At 39.7% G+C, this 16,265-nt stretch overlaps 1 protein-coding gene across 1 annotated transcript in view; it reads right to left on the bottom strand.

Moving 5' to 3' along the window:
• TTN (titin) overlaps positions 1–16,265 on the bottom strand; it is a 379,656-nt gene that overhangs the window by 303,508 nt on the left and 59,883 nt on the right. Inside the window, exons 30-40 of the mRNA XM_085645211.1 lie at positions 14,434–14,694; positions 13,565–13,825; positions 12,910–13,173; positions 12,566–12,826; positions 12,211–12,471; positions 10,605–10,865; positions 10,375–10,516; positions 9,844–10,009; positions 7,982–8,213; positions 6,439–6,723; positions 6,211–6,336 (exon numbers count right to left, since the gene is read on the bottom strand). Of these exons, the coding sequence (XP_085501337.1) occupies positions 6,211–6,336; positions 6,439–6,723; positions 7,982–8,213; positions 9,844–10,009; positions 10,375–10,516; positions 10,605–10,865; positions 12,211–12,471; positions 12,566–12,826; positions 12,910–13,173; positions 13,565–13,825; positions 14,434–14,694 (2,520 nt within the window). The remainder of the gene's footprint in view (positions 1–6,210; positions 6,337–6,438; positions 6,724–7,981; positions 8,214–9,843; positions 10,010–10,374; positions 10,517–10,604; positions 10,866–12,210; positions 12,472–12,565; positions 12,827–12,909; positions 13,174–13,564; positions 13,826–14,433; positions 14,695–16,265) is intronic.

The raw sequence follows: 16,265 nt of genomic DNA, 5'->3' as shown, positions 1-16,265 counted from the left end.
CTTACTACTTTTGGTATTCACAGAATGGATTTACGACTACTAACTTTACGTCCGCACTCGGGCCGGATATTCCGTCCCGGAGGCGGACCTTCCGGCCCAGAGGCAGAGCTTCCGGCACAGAGGTGGAGATTTCGGCCATGGCTAAAACTCCGCTACCGGCCTGAATCCCCACCTTTGGGCCAGAAGCTCCGCCTCTGGGCCGGAAGCTCCGCCTCTGGGACGGAATTTCCGGCCCGAGTGCGGACATAAAGTTAGTAGTCGTAAATCCATTCTGTGAATACCAAAAGTAGTAAGTGCATTCTGTGAATACCACAAGTAGTAAGTTTAGGATTTTGTCTTAAGTTAATTCTGTGAATCGGGCCCTCAGCCATCTGCTTGATGGAATATCATGTTAACAGAAACACTGAATAACATTATTGCACCATACAACACATTTTTCGCTTATTTTTTCTCTAGTCATCATTGTTAGAAGCCTTCAGATTGTGCACCTCTTATTCTTACTTGTATGTGCCCGTACCACATGCATTGGGTGCTGGGGCAACCACACATTTTACCACTGATATTAGCCTTTGTGCCACATACATCATTCATATTCATTGACACTAGTCACCCTCTGAATTATATTGATATTTGCTTGTTAAATGGGTAGTTCACAGTGAAAATATGCAAAATACAGTACATTTCTCATGTGTTTTTAATTTGCATAATACTAAACATGGTAGTGAAATTAATTTTTACATAAAATGAGTATAAGTTATCAGCAAATCATTTAAATAAATAGAATGTGGTCTCAGAAATGTATCAATTGGAAATACATTATATCTTTCATGTGTTTTGATTTAGAAGATTCGCCAAAATAGTGGGCAGATGGTTCTAACATAAAGTACAAGAATGAACCTTTCCTGAGTGGAAAGGTGAATATATATTCCTCCCTCTGTCCAGTTTGAACTTCAATCCTTAGACATCACCTTTCCACTCTTCCTCCCTCTGTCATGTTTTTCCTTTTTTCAAATATTGAAATTCACACTTAAGACATGACCTTTGACCTGAGACCTACCTTCCTTATTGTTTTACTTCTTGTACCTTGTACTTAAGCCACATTTATAATTTTTTCTAATTTATGTTAAAACCATCTGCACAATGTTTTGGTGAATCCTGTATGTATATATGTCCAATTCATTTGTGAAGTTATATTTTTAATGACTATGTGGGAAAAACAACTTTTTGAAAGTTACATTTTCCCTGCCTCAAGTTCTTAGATGCTAATTTGCATTAGCCTGCTAGCAGCTGCCCCATAAGTGCTTGGCATTGATGAGGTCTGAATATTGTTCTCACAGCAGAACAATGACTTAGGCCAGGTAACAGGATGGACCAGTGTGGAGCATCTAATCTCTATCAGCCCCAGAAGAACAGTTGAGGTGCACCCAAGAATGTCATTAACTTTTAAGGCACAGAGGTGAGGCCTGTCCATTCACATTTTTGTGTAAGAAGAGACCTGAAGATGAGAAAGCCTTTGCCTTCAAGGTCCACACTAGCCAGGCTGGCTTCAAACCCAGCGGGAAAGAAACTAGCCCCAGAACTGGACACAGGGAAAGGACTGCTCCTTTCATTAACACAATGTGGTTTCTAAAAAAAACCTCCTCATATAACTTTATAGTGCTTGGAGAGACCATAAGAGGACTGGACCTGCTGTCTGAGCCATGAGAGGATCTCTGGGGGACTTGCCCTGCTCCCTCTTGTACCCAGGACAAAGAGAAATACTTCACTGGTGCGTTGAATGACCTCCTGCGTGGCTACAGGGGCGGGCTTTTTTTTTATTGAATCTACCAGTTCACAACTACCAATTGGACCTGCCCTAGCCCTTGCTTCTAGAGTGATTCCAGGCTCTAAGTGCTCTCTCTGTGGTCCTGGGATCCTGAGATGTGACACAGGGGAGCTGATCTGAAAACCCTAACAAGTTGGGAATATGACATTTTTGGGGGACTTTCAAGACCTCGGAAGCCATCATAGGATCCTGAATTCCTGCCTAAGTCATATTCATAGGCTATCATTGGCGCTGTTGGAAATGTCCCTTTCTAGAGTGCTTTCCTCAACTTTCTACTTTTGTTCCTCCTGGTTTTCTGCTGACCTATGTGCTAGCGGTAGGACTTTGAGTGCTTTTGACACTGCCATTTAGTGCCAAAGTGCTGTGCTTGTCATATACATCCTGGTGATTGGTATACATGATTGCCTGATTTGAGTTAGCTGTAAGTCACTTGTCTAGGGGTAAGACATATATCCAGGACATATAACTCAAATGCTCCTCCATGCACCTGCAGCACTGGTTGTGCCACCCACGGAGGTAGCTCTTTAAATGTGCCACAGGCTTGTCTTGGAGGGCCTGTGTCCGCAGGTTACTGTTACTCGGCTTGGCATTTGCCAAAGTTCTGCATGTCTCTTGCTACATCAGAGTACTCCTTTGGGACAGGGTACAGTGTCGGGAAGAGGCAGGGCATGGGTACTACATGCATTGGTAGTGAATGGCGCCGGATAGTGTGTACGGTACGGTGGGGCCTGCCTCTCGCATTGAGTAACATGAGACATGAGGGGCCAGTGGAAAGGCTATTGAGCGGTATTTCCTACATGCAGAAGAGTACCAGTTTATCGTGTTTGATATTGATGAGTTAGTAATAGCGAATCCTCTCCGCTCATGCAATGAGATACAACATTACTAATGTGGAAATGCCACTTTGGGAAGGTTGGCATTTCTAGGCCTGTGGCTCTGTGTTCCTGTCCGCCTGTCTTTAATCCCCATCTGGGTGCTGAGGGTACAGCTACATCTGTGCATTCCTGATAGAAGGCAATAAAGGGGGGCTCAAGGGAAACTGTAGACCTCTGACTCTGAGGGGCTTTCTTGGGATGGATACAAGAGGGTGGATTGGGCACCTGCATTCCAAGGGGTGGGGTCTTGGCCCAATTAAAGATAGTGATCAAGCCTCCCAGGGTAGGATTGCACACAGGAGAACATTTAGGGAGGAACTGTGCATTTCAAAGGGGACCTTTTGAATGGATCTCATCTTCAAAGACCATTGTGAGTATAACTACTGGTGCTCTGGCCTCAGTAGTTAGAGACCCTTTTGGGATTGGAACCATACTAAACTGGCTAGGACATCAATAAGAGGAACCATAGGAGCAGGAGGGACTGCAACTGCATTATCCGCAGACTTGTGGTGGCCTAGGGCTTGTCGTGCTCCAGGAAGGAGACTATCACTTGGTGGATTTTGTCTGGATGTTGCTGGCCTGTAGCTAATTTCCAACTGGCCTGGCCTGGGTCCCTAAGCACTCTACAAGGGCTGGTTGGCTGGCCTCCTTTCCACAAGATAAAAAGGACAGGGTGCAGTGCAAACTGGTGGAAGTGCTTGTCAGTTCGTAAAAGGGCAGTCCTGTACTACGCCATAATCACACTGTGCAGAGGATTATGCTCATAAAGTTCAGTGGCCCACCTGGGGTGCGGGAATGTGAGGCGTTTGAGGAGTGCTGGGGAAGTTTGCCAAGTCTGAAGAGAGTGGTGTCTGAGGGGTGTTGGGGGTAGTTTGCTGAGTTCGAGGGACCCATGCTTTATTGAAGCCTAGATTGTCTCTGACCTCCAGATCAGGAGGACGACACTGCCTGACATCACGGCCTCCGTCTGAGGTTCCCCGCTCCCTGTCCTTGGACCCATGTCACAAGGTACTCTGTTACTGATAATATCTCGACAGGACCCGAGGGGTCTCGTTGTGCCTTGTGTGCACCCACGGCTGGCTGCCTGCAGCAACTGCAGATCGTACCTCCGCCTGAGGGGAAACATTTCTCCAATTTGATAGCACGCCAGCTTCCGGTGTCACAGTCTTTTACCGGGGATAAGGATCCCGCACTCATGAAGGTGCCGCTGGGTGCCTGAAGGCTTAATTCGGATTTAAAAAAAAAGTAACTGTTTCCTTCCACCTTAGGGAGCCCTGACAATCTATTGAAAGTGTTGCCAGTGGGTGCAACGTGTATCATTAGCTAGTGTAGTTTGAGTGGCTAATGAGATGAGTCATGAGGCATAGTCAAAACCTGTGATTTCTCGATCATTACAACTGTACGGGGTATGCGATATTGGGAATGCTGTGTTCTATGCTAATGTGTTATCGAAAAAGTGGAATTCCTATGAACAGGCTGCAAGTATGTTTCTGTCACTTTTGATGTGGGAGGAATTGCTTGGATCGTGAACACCTCCGGGAATTTACGCACATGGGTTTATGTTGCTTACGAAGCTGAAGGGATAACAGGGCAAGTGAATACCTATGACTAGTACATACATGTTCATGCCTTTCTGCTGCTAATAGGAGAGTTTGACAATTGCTTATAACTATAATGCATATATCCAATGTGTATGTTGTTTTGATTGCAAGTAGTGTACTAAGTGTGTTGTGAGGGTGGTGTTGTGCCAATATCTTACACTTTGCCTCTAGGATAAGCCTGACTGCTCTGGGCCAAGCAACCTAAGGGTGAGCACAGGCTATCAGGCAAGTGTGTCATACTCATCCTATCTAAGACTGTGGATTCTGTCTGGCTTCAATGAGTCTCACCTGGCCAGAAACCACTAGCTCTAACAGGTGATTAATGCTTTTTGGCACTATTTTTACTTAAAATGCTCAAATTCATTTCTCCAGTTTCCCATGTTCCATTTTTGTCATTTTGGTGTCATTTTGTTCTATGTTTCCAATTTTGTTTGGCATTGTTATTGTTTGGTGTTTTGACTTTGCAACTGTTTCCATACTTCGTGAATACTTTCTATAAGTTAAGCTGGTCTGCTCTGTGCCATAGCTACTAGGGGGTTGACTTCTGGTTAATTTAGTGTTTTTAGGTTTCATCCTGACCAGTTAGTCTTATTATTCCTTGAGGTGGGTGACTGCCCACCTCAAATTATAAGAGTGTGTGTAATTATTTCTGCATATAACTACCTTTGTAAGAGGGTTTCATATATTATGTCTATTACGTAGTGTACATTGTTCATACAAATCATTATTCTTATTTAATGTTTACATTGAGTCGTTGAATATAACATAATTGAAATGCATTCCGGTAAGCTGCTAAAACCCAGCACAATGTTTTCTAGAAATATTTTGATCTGCAAATGACAACTTTGTTTTGCTGATGTTTTCTGCGTGTGTGACTAAAAAAGGTGAATTAATTTTCATAGCTGTAAGAAGGAAGCAATCCACAGCCACAAATGGATGATACAGAAAACATAATAAATCATGCTGTTTTTAAGAGTACACTGATTGATCTAAATGTTAATGATAATAGGAGGAGCATAAATTTGTGTGAGGCAATCCAATTAAACACATCATGGAATGAGGAACACACAAACCTTTCATGATTGATATGCACACAACGGTTTTAAATGGAGGCCTCAAGAATATTTAAAATGTGGGAGTAAAGTCAGCTGATAAGAGAGATTTTGAAACAGTGCGCCAGAATTACTATTTTCCAGTTTTTATTTTGTAATGCTACACTGCGCAAAGAGTAAAACACAGTGCAGAGCCATATCCAAGACTGCGAGTACTGTCTAGCATAGGATTTGTAGTGGAGTATACATTTCCAGTACATATTTTTCTACATATATTCAAACACAGAAAGATCCCACACATTGGTGTGTGCTGTTAACTTCAACTCACATACAATGTGAGGGTTTTTAGGAGAAATTAAAACGTTTTCTCCTTGTTACCACCTGCGTCAATTAGTTTTTTACAAAAAGCCTGGTCTGACAAAATCTTATTACATCTTACTTTGTGTCACAAACTATGGGTGCTTGCACTGAAACACCCCAGTAACGCCTGTTTTTCTGCTGAAAAAAGAGCACCTTTCCAGGCCAAAATATATTTTTCACTCAAAAGTATATACCAATGCCTTGCTGTCCACTGCTTTGCATGACCTTGTAAGGGCTCAAGTGTTAGTAAATCTGGTCAGAGGTTTTCATGCACTGACAAGGAGATGTCAGCAAGATGAAGGATGAATCTTGTAGCATGGGCTTTGGCATTAAAAGACCAGTTTTAGGAGATGTTTTTGTAGCTGAGAAATAATAATTACCAGAAGAAACAAATCCTATGAACTTTGGCGTGATCTGTGAATCTATCTTTTCCTGTTTGGACAAATGTCAGTACTCTGTTCTAACAATCATCAATTGAATGAGTAAATTGTTCTCACCTGTGCCAGCAACTCTGCATTGAAAGCAAGCTGATTGTCCTTCAGAAGTAATGACATCACGAACTGGTACAATTATGGTAGGTGGGTAGGATGGTGCCTCTAAATCCGGTGAGACAACTTCTGGTACTGAACAAAGAGAAATGTCTTTTATGATACATCCGTAGAGTGTAAGGTGCACAGCATACCATTTTCAGCAAAATTAGAAACACATTTGATTTAGCATGTTACCTTCAACTGTAAGGGATGCTGAAGTAGTGGCCACACCATAGTCATTGATTGCTTTGCATGTGTACAGTGCTGCATCTTCAGGAAAAGCTTCAATGAGTAACAAGGTGTATTCTTGTCCATCATGCAGAAACTTAGATTTAAATCCTGCAGACAGCTGCTGATCCTCTTTGTACCAAGAAATCTTGGGCACAGGTTTGCCTGACACTACAGCACAGAATCGGGCTGGTTTGCCTGACTCCACTGTGCTTGGCTCTAGCTCCTGCAAGATTTCAGGTGGCTCTGGAGCTGTAAACATAATGTATCATGTAATTAGAACACACAACAACTCACAGTGATGTTAGAAGAAAATTTGATTGAGTTACATTTTCAAAAGCATCATAATATTTAAAAAAAGTTTTCCACACCGTAAATTATTAATCTGATAAAAAAGATCTGTACATTTTCACTGCCAATAAAACACTTAAGTATAGTTCAGAAAGATTCATAGTTCCTAAAAAAGAGTATTGCCAATTCATTTTAATGTAATAATCATTCTCACAAAGTCACACTGCTCACTTGAAGTTCGTTAGGTAGCAATCTATAAAAACATTTTTTAAAACACAGTTTTTCTATGTTTTCAGCAAGGAAATAGAGCAAAAAGGACACTTAAATGATTGCAATGACATTTTGATACAAGTCATGATCAGCCTCCAGCAGTACCTGAGAGCCAAACTCAGAATACAATCAAAGCATGCATCATTGTTATCAGAAGGTGCTAATAAACCTTACTGACAATGATCACCTATATTTTTTGTAAGGTACCTTAAAATAAGGAATTAAAAAGACAAACATGTATTTAAGAGGAGAATAAAAAAAAAATTTTAACTGGTGGGAGGAATTCTTTAACATACATAAACAAGTTGTTTCCTTTGTTGTGAACTATAGAAACATTGGAGTATTTATCTTTGCGGTATGTTGATTATTTCCGAATTGGTGGAATGGGCAAAATACAGGCTATCTTTACTAAGATCTGATTTCTTTGGCACGTTTGGAAATTGGTTTGTTGCAGTATCCAAGCGTGCCCTTTGAATTGTATAGGGAACTATAGTACAGCCTATCACTTTTAAATCCTTTGCAAACTCTGGATGCTGCCTAATCATTTCATTCCATTGCACAAATCAGGCGGGAGTGTGGGGGTGCTATAAGTGACCAGCCTGCATGTGCAGTGTATGCAAATCAAATAAAATTGTCAACAACAAAAACACATTAGTTTAGAGCAAAGAAAGGAATCAACATATGTTGATCACACAGCTCTCCTCTCAGTAAGAACTGTAATGCAGCAGCATGAGGAAAGCACACACAAAAAAGTGCACTGAAAAGTACCAAACTGTTTTTTAATGGCTTTTAACGACGCTAGAGCAATGGGTTATGCGTCACAGTCTGTAAAACTTCACATACACTTTTGGAAACTAACTAGAAGAGATAAAACAGTGCCTGACCAGTAACACCATGATTCAGAAACAGTGAAATACATGTTTGATTTGGACATGGAAAATGAACATACCGTTTACATAGAGAGTAACGGAGCTCCTGTTCCTGCCTGCTAGGAAGGTGTATACTCCAGCATCACTCATTCTGGTTTCAGTGATGCACATTTTGTGCACTCTTCTCTCCACTACGTATTGGTATCTTTCTTCAATCTGGAAGTTGATCTCAATGCCATCTTTAATCCAGCGGGCATCTACGTCATCTTCATTGACTTCAAACTCAACCACAGCTCGCTGTCTCTCAACAACCTTAAAAAAATGTTTTTTTTTAAATTAAAATATGGCAAACTGGCCCAACTTTCCCAACTACTATTTTTTTAAATCTTTTATATCTACTGTCTTAAAAACCCTATCTAAATGTTTTCAGTATATACGCTTGGGTGGGCAGGGACCTGAACCATGTTTGCAACATCAACCAAAAATCATATTTTCTCATGAAAATGTACACCCTACGATGATGTGTTAATCCACTACAGAGTGGTCACATCCATGAATGTTAATTCACAAGAATGTCATGTGTAGGGAAAGAGGCATCACACACCATCGGGCCCAGAACACATCACAGGGGTGACCCCTGGTCATATCTATCACCTAATAACAGCCTCCTATTTTTTGTTTGGAGGTTAATGAAACGACAAGGAGTAGAAACAGCAGAAAGTAGACAGGGTTCTTTGAGTCCGTCTTACTTGTTCTTGCCATTGCCTTTGTGACACCTATGAGGAGAGGTAGCAAGGATAGTACCATGGGTAGCAAAAGACAAGCCAGGAGTAGCAGTTGCTACCTCTGGATATCCCTTTATGACATCAATGGATGAACGTGTCTGTCACAGCCATACTAAAATACAATTATGTTGTAGGCCAAATTGGGGTAGTTGTGATAGCGTGTTGTTGAGTAGACTACACCATGCTGAGTTTTACTCCAGCATGCACTTTCCCTTAATTGGCATTCTGTATGGCCTATGCATTAAGATAAAATACTGTCCAATTTTTGTCGCAAAGACCTAATGAGCTATGTGGTGTAGAAACATTATGTGTTGGAGTGAATTGGGTGTGAGAGATGTTATTAAAATACTGAAATGAAATTGCTATTTTTATGTGGCCGGCATTACACAATTAAGGAAAATCATGTAAAAGAAAATTCATTTATTCTCAAGGGGTGCATAGGGCATTAATGTAGAATAAAACCAAACATTTTACTACCATGTTTACTCAGGTCAGAAAGTATAACTACCGCTTAAAGCAATTGAGAGATGCTGCCTCCTACTACCACGCGCAGCTGTTTAGTGTGTTTGCTTGGCCCTCGTTCTGTCTATATTCTATGTTTTCTACAGACCCAGTTCTCTTCAGAGATTTTGTCAGTGTTTTTGGTAGTATAACAGTAGTAGGAGACCTTTAGTCAAAATTACTTTTTTATGAATTATTTTTTATTTTATAAATTACAAGTGTGGTTCAATGACATCTGTGTCAGAAATATTCACCCTATAATGGCTATCACTTTCCTTTCGATACTGGAGCTGAGGAACGCTTCCAGTTTTCTTGAGTACTGGTTTTTATTGAGAACAAGAAACTGACAAAAAGCATACAAGCATGAAGGGAACAGACGTAGTCTAGTGGAAATGATTTTGAGTGAGGAAGCCAGAACTTGAAGTTGTTCCAACCTTGTTTTCCTATTTGACTGCAATCAGTGAACCTTTGTAAATAATTTTATCATTTTGCTTTAGTTTGCTAAACCATGGTCTATGTTCCTTTTAAGTGTATATCCTACTGTATGGTTCTATAATCTTAGAATGTGTGCATTGCTTGGTATAACAGTCAGAGAGTATAGGTTTTAGGCATGGAATACTGAACAAATAAACATTGTTATACAAAAAGACTTTTACCTGCACTTCTTTGCGAATGCTTTTTATGTGAACATCGCGGCCTTCTACGTACAGATTTGCAGTGGACATATTTCCGCCAGCTACTGCAGTATATTGGCCAGCATCAGACAGCCGGGCGTTTGGAATCAACAGGCGGTGCACAAACCTCTCCTTCTGAATCTTTATTCTAAGAAATGTAGTAACATTGTAGAACATCAAATCACTAGAATATAAATACTCAGTAAGACTGTTAAAAATTCAGTGTTTCACTGTGAATATAGCATCCTTTTTTTGCTAATACATGCTAGATAAATCCCAGCAGATGCAAAGAAGGTACATGACTCTACGTATTGCATAAATAATGATCCAATGCATTACTGATATATTCAAGTGTAAACATTCTCAATAAAAGGATTTGAAAATACAATTCATGGTGTTAAATGATCTGGCTCAAATAAAAACAATGAATACTCATGCCTTGTGAAAGCATTCTAGCTATAGAGTATTTGTTTTTATTTCAAGTGAAAACACATGCACACTCTCAAACATTACCTCTCAGTAATTTGGAGTTCTTGTCCATCTTTCATCCACTGAACAGAAATCTCAGGCTCTGAGACTTCACATTCAAAGGTGGCTCTTTTCTTTTCAAGAACTTTAATGTCTTTAATATGTTTCCTAAATTCAATGTGACGAGCTGGGGAGGGAAAAAACATATTATTGCTTACCAATGTAATCAAAATAAAGATAGCTTCAAAACACAGGGTTGAAATTGGGACACCTACCTTCTACATACAAACTGGCTTTGGATACTACTTTTCCAGCAACAAAGCTGTATTCAGCAGCGTCCCCAAAGTGGACGTTTCTTATGGTGAGGGCATGCGACATCTGCTTGGATTTGATCTGGCATCTGTCAGTTGATTTGATCTCAACACCATTTTTCAGCCATTTATAGGTGATTCCTTCATGGTTTACAGTGACTTCAAAGGTCACAGTATCTTTTTCTTCTGCATTGATATCTTTCAGCATTGAGGTAATTAGGATAGCTGCAAAAAGGTAAAATACAGATTTTTAGTTGGTGCATATTCTAGATTATCCAGAAATATGATACTTCTAAATTGGTATTATTTCCTAATATTAAGTCTACCTGGCCAGTGGTGCTGACGTTTTGAATCTAATACATTTATAACTCACCTAAACGAAAACTTAAATTTGGTTAAGAAGTGCTCTAATATAGTCATATGGCCATGTCTGAACTGGGGTGGTGGAGTGAGCTAAAGAATAATGATGGATTAAACCCAGATCAGTTGACTGGGGGTGAGTGCTTGCAATGTTGAATACTCCATCCATCATCTCCTTTGGTTTTGCTTTGTTCGCCCTAAGTTGGCAGGGTGTGCCGAGACGTGGGTCCCTTGCTCACTTTGCCACTGGATTCAAGCTAGCCTGGCTGATGATGGCTGATTAGCTAGAAACCGGTCCCAGGATGATTGTTTCCGGTCCAGGGAAGACACGGCTTGGCAATTCGGGCTGGACTGTTCCCATGAGGCACAGGGTCAGACTGATTTGCATATGGCCATGTCTGAACTGGGGTAGTGGAGTGAGATAAAGAATGATGATGGATTAAACCCAGATCAGTTGACTGGGGGTGATGGCTTGCAATGTTCAACACTTCGTCCATCATCCCCTTTGGTTTTGCCTAATACAGTCAGAGGCACTTGCTATGATCAATGCAGGTTTTTTTAAAATATGGCAGAAAAGTAGCTAGAACCAGACCTCCACAAGCTATAATTAGACAAATGAAATACACAATTGCATAACTCAGAAGAACACATATGATTGTTTTAAGAAAAGTACCAGAGGAGCAATGATGGGAAAGCATGTGAAGTGATTAGATTTATCCTAAACCACATTATTTCTTCACCTAATTTCTTAAATATTTTCCTTTGGGGAGCAAGTATTGTTCATGACATAAATGATAAATATATTAGAACATTTGCTTGATAAGTTGATTAAACCTGTCCTGACACTAGAAATGCAACAACCTATATTGGGCCTCTTCCGCGACCAGGCATATAGAGTTAAAAAACACATTTGCATTCTGATATCTATTCATAAATAATAATATGGTTGTAAATCCTTCCAAATATGTACAACTATCAGTCAACACACTGATGATTATATGGAAGTCATACATGATGCACACGCTGCTACTATTTCATGTACCATCTTTTCTTATCATGCTGATTGCTTTTTATATAATATTAGAAAACTGATCAGAAGATTTAAAGAGAATGTGTTAAATAGTGACAATTAGAACCAAACAGTGATTATAACAATTATGCACAGGTATACGGAACACATAGCACCATTATCCAAAGTCTATGTACTCACGTTTCACTGTCAACGTAGCGCTGACTTTGTCATTTCCACAGACAAATGTATACTCAGCAGAATCCTCACTGCTTGTGTTCATGATGATTAGCTGATGTAGTCTCCCCTGTACAACTATCTTAAAGTGGTCGCTCATTTCAATTTCCACTCCATTTTTCAGCCAGACAGCGGGGACATTAAAGTGGGATACCTCACACTCCAAAGTAGCTGTTTTTGTTTCAGGAACTTCCACGCTCTTCATTGTCTTTGTGATATGCAAAGCTAAAAAGGAACATTAAAATACATGTTTACACCATGATTAAATAAAACGTGAAATCCATTTTAGAAGCGATTAAGCACACAGTGCAAGACTTACTTTCCACAAATAATTTTGCTCTACATTCTAGTTGCCCAACAACGGCTGTGTATTCTCCTGCATCCGCGGGGGTGAGATTTTGCAGCACCAGCTTGTGAACTTTCCTTTCGGTGATCATCTTGTGCTTGTCACTGGGCTTGATTTCTGTGTCTTTGAAGAACCATTGCACCGGGATGGAGTCATGGGAGACACTGATCTCAAATGCAGCCTGGGCACTTTCCAGAGCAGTTACATCTTTGGACCGCTTGATGATCTTGATAGCTTGATAAAGGAAAGTACAACTATTTAGCACCCCATCTCACTTTTTCAAAGAGATAATGAAGTATAAAAATAAGGTTACTTACTTTCAACATGGAGTCTAGCGTTGGCACCAATCTTTCCAAGTTTAAAGCTGTACACGGATTCATCCGCAACAGTGCAGTGTTTAATTCTCAGAGTATGAACGGCTCCGTCGGCAGTGATTTCAAACTTGTCATTTGATTCAAGTTGGACGCCATTTTTAATCCACTGGACTCCTTTCACATCAAGGTGAGTAAGCTCCACGGTGAATACGGCATCTTGTGTTTCTGTGACTGTCTGGTTCTTTAAGGTTTTCTTTATCTTAACAGCTGAAAATAAACAGGAGAGAAAAGGGTAAACATAAACAACTGCCATGTCACAGAGGAGGGTAATACACAGTCACACATATGGAACCCGGGGGATAAGTATGTAGACAACTGATGAAACTTTACAAAAAGAGGAATTTAAGATTTTAAAGTTTGGCCAGGTATTGCCATTTAGGATCTGCCATCACTGTGTTATCAAACTCTAGAAACCTATGCATGCTGTTTGAAACATCACTTTGAGTAAACCACCTATGATTGCAACAGTTTAAAAATATCAGAAATGTTTGATAACACAGTGTTCTGCAGATCCCAGTCAATGAAATTGACCATGGCATTAAAGAAGCCTTTAGGTCTTATCCAGTTATGAATTATAAATATATGATGCAACACTAACCTTCAACCTTCAATTTGGCAGATGTTTTGGAGGTTGCAACTTGATAGGTATATTCTCCCATATCATCCATCTTTGTGATGTCAAGTACCAGTCTTCTTGTGGTGCCCTCTGCTTCACTTCTAACGGTTTTCGAAAAGGAAATTGGTTTCCCATCCTTCAGCCACTGGCCTTTTGAGTTTGGATTGGCTACTTCACATTCAAAGATTGTTGTCTGAGATTCAGCCACAGTTTGATCAACAAGGGGTGTGCTGATTGCGCCGCCTACAGGAAAGGGAAGAAAGAACATCATGTTTAGGGTAACTCTTGGTGATCACCTGTGCATATGGTTATCAAATTCTTTTGAAGTGATGCAATTATTTTTTACATGCTGGATGTGTCCTTGTAAACCAACAAGTCTTGCCAACACTATAGACTAAAATTACTTTGCATGACTTTGCTTTGCTGTGGTTTCTAGGTAGGATATTATTACTTCTTCCAATTATCATCGGTTTCTATATTTAGATAATATTTGTCAATTTTAGTGACTTTCAATAAGGCCATGGAAAATGTAATGTTTATGTTTTCCAAATTTATTAATACTTTGAAAATGTCAGTTAAGTGTAAGAATGGTATTTTTAGAAGAAAAGACATGAACGTGCAGCACTTCAAACTCTGCTACGTTTGGAGAAACTACCCAAAATCTGGGATTTTTTTGATTCATAATGAAGTTAAATTGTGTAGAAAGAGATCATAAATCCATATTTCGAAATGATGTAAAATATTAAAGACCATCATCAATTTACTAATAAGCTATTTTTTTCACATGAAATTATATTTAGTTTAAAACATAAACACTAGTATCAACTCTGTAGCATCACACATAAACACACCTGCTACAGTCAGCTTCCCGCTTGTTTTCTTTTCTCCAGCCATAAATGTATATTCCCCTTCTTCATCTTTCATCATGTTTATCACTGTTAATTTATAGATTTTTCCATCTACTTCCATCTTGTATTTATCGCTAGATTTCAGTTCTTGATTCTTAAAAACCCACAGTGCATCAATGCCTGCATGAGAAAGCTCAACTTCGAAGGTGACATTTTGAGTTTCAGTACATGTTGTGTCTTGGAGGCCTCTAATAATCTTTATTTCTGCAGAGGAATGAGAACAAAAAGAGCAAAGAAAAAAGAAAAAAAAGAAAAATGAGATCAAAAAGACACTAATTTTTCATACACAGGCAAATGACACATCAAGTAGTGTATGAGAACTGTGAATGAGTGAAATGTACTTGACCCTAAAGCACTGATCCACGCAAATATGGCTCAATGGTTGTGTCAGAATATCACTATAATATGGGCGGCTACAGACCTCACGGAAATTGAGCAGCAGATGATGACACTAGGATATACCCTGGTTAAGCGTGAGATAGCACGAAATTGGGGGGCTGCAGACATACCTTCCGTTCGGATATGGGTGAGGGAACTTGATAGGTGTATGGTGGCGGAATAGGAAGTATTCATAACACGTGGCTGCCCCAAAAAGAGGGATAAGAAATGGAAGGCATGGAATAGCTATCGGGGAAATATATGCATACCACCAGTAGTGGAATTAAAAATGCGAAGAAATGAACTCAGGGATGTGCTGCAATTGTAACTGTAATCTATTATCCCCTACCTATACGTATTATGGTCAGCAACTGTATTGACAAGGTATGATGTACATGACTGTTACCAAGTTCAATAAAAAGAATTTAAAAAAAAAGAATATCACTTTAAAAAATATAATCTGACGACAATATTGTGGCCCAAATTTCATATATAAAAATATTGCTTTCTTTTATTACTTCCGATGGGGGCAATATTTATGTAACTATATATAGGTGAGAGGAAATAAATGTGAAAATGTGATGATGGCCGCATTTTATCTGCACAAAACAGCAAATTACTTGTGAAGTACAACTTGAAGACATAATGGACCTCTTTCTGATTGTCTCTTTATTTAGGGGTATGCTACACCAGGTAGCTGTGAACACAACCAGATGCAGCATTATTGGATTTGGTAGTATCTCCAGATTCAAAGCTCCACTCCTTAGAATGGGCTATTGCGTGGTACCGCTGGATGCTTTCTCCTGTTCCTTTCTGCAAAGTTGAGAATGTGTTGTATTTTCCCCATTTCCCTGCACACATTTCAGCATATTTTACAGGGCAATTTCTTTGTAGCGAAATAGTGTGATACCAATACACATCTTGACTCAGCCACTGACTCAAGTTTGCATCTAAAGTAGGATTACCCCGAACTCACAGAAAAATGTAATCATTCAAGTATGCACATTTCTGGCCACTTTCAAATAAATACATAATTTGAGTGTCAGGCAGTATAGTCTCTAAAGATCAGGTTAGTTTACACTACAAATGTATAGCACAGTACAAATTTAGTTCTCTACTTCTACCTGTAGGTCAAATTGAGATAGATGTATTTTAGTGTGAATTAGTGCATGCCATTAGGTAAATCTGGTATTAAAGCAAAGTTGATGGTGACTCTAAGATTCCTTTGCAGTGACTTATATGGTTAGTGGGTTGCAATGGAAACGTGAACTTTGATATGCACAGTATTGCTTTACATTTGTGTGTTGAATGTGAGCAGGCATTTGGTTTCACCCAGACCTAAGAGGGTGATGGCACCAATTTGGAAGGTAAAAACCATATGTTTTGGTAACAAACTT

This window comes from Triturus cristatus, chromosome 3_1 (assembly GCF_964204655.1).
Source record: "Triturus cristatus chromosome 3_1, aTriCri1.1, whole genome shotgun sequence".
In the NCBI taxonomy this organism is placed as follows: Eukaryota; Metazoa; Chordata; class Amphibia; order Caudata; family Salamandridae; genus Triturus; species Triturus cristatus.
Note: the sequence above shows the minus strand (reverse complement) of the source record. Positions and strands in the feature narration are given on the sequence as shown.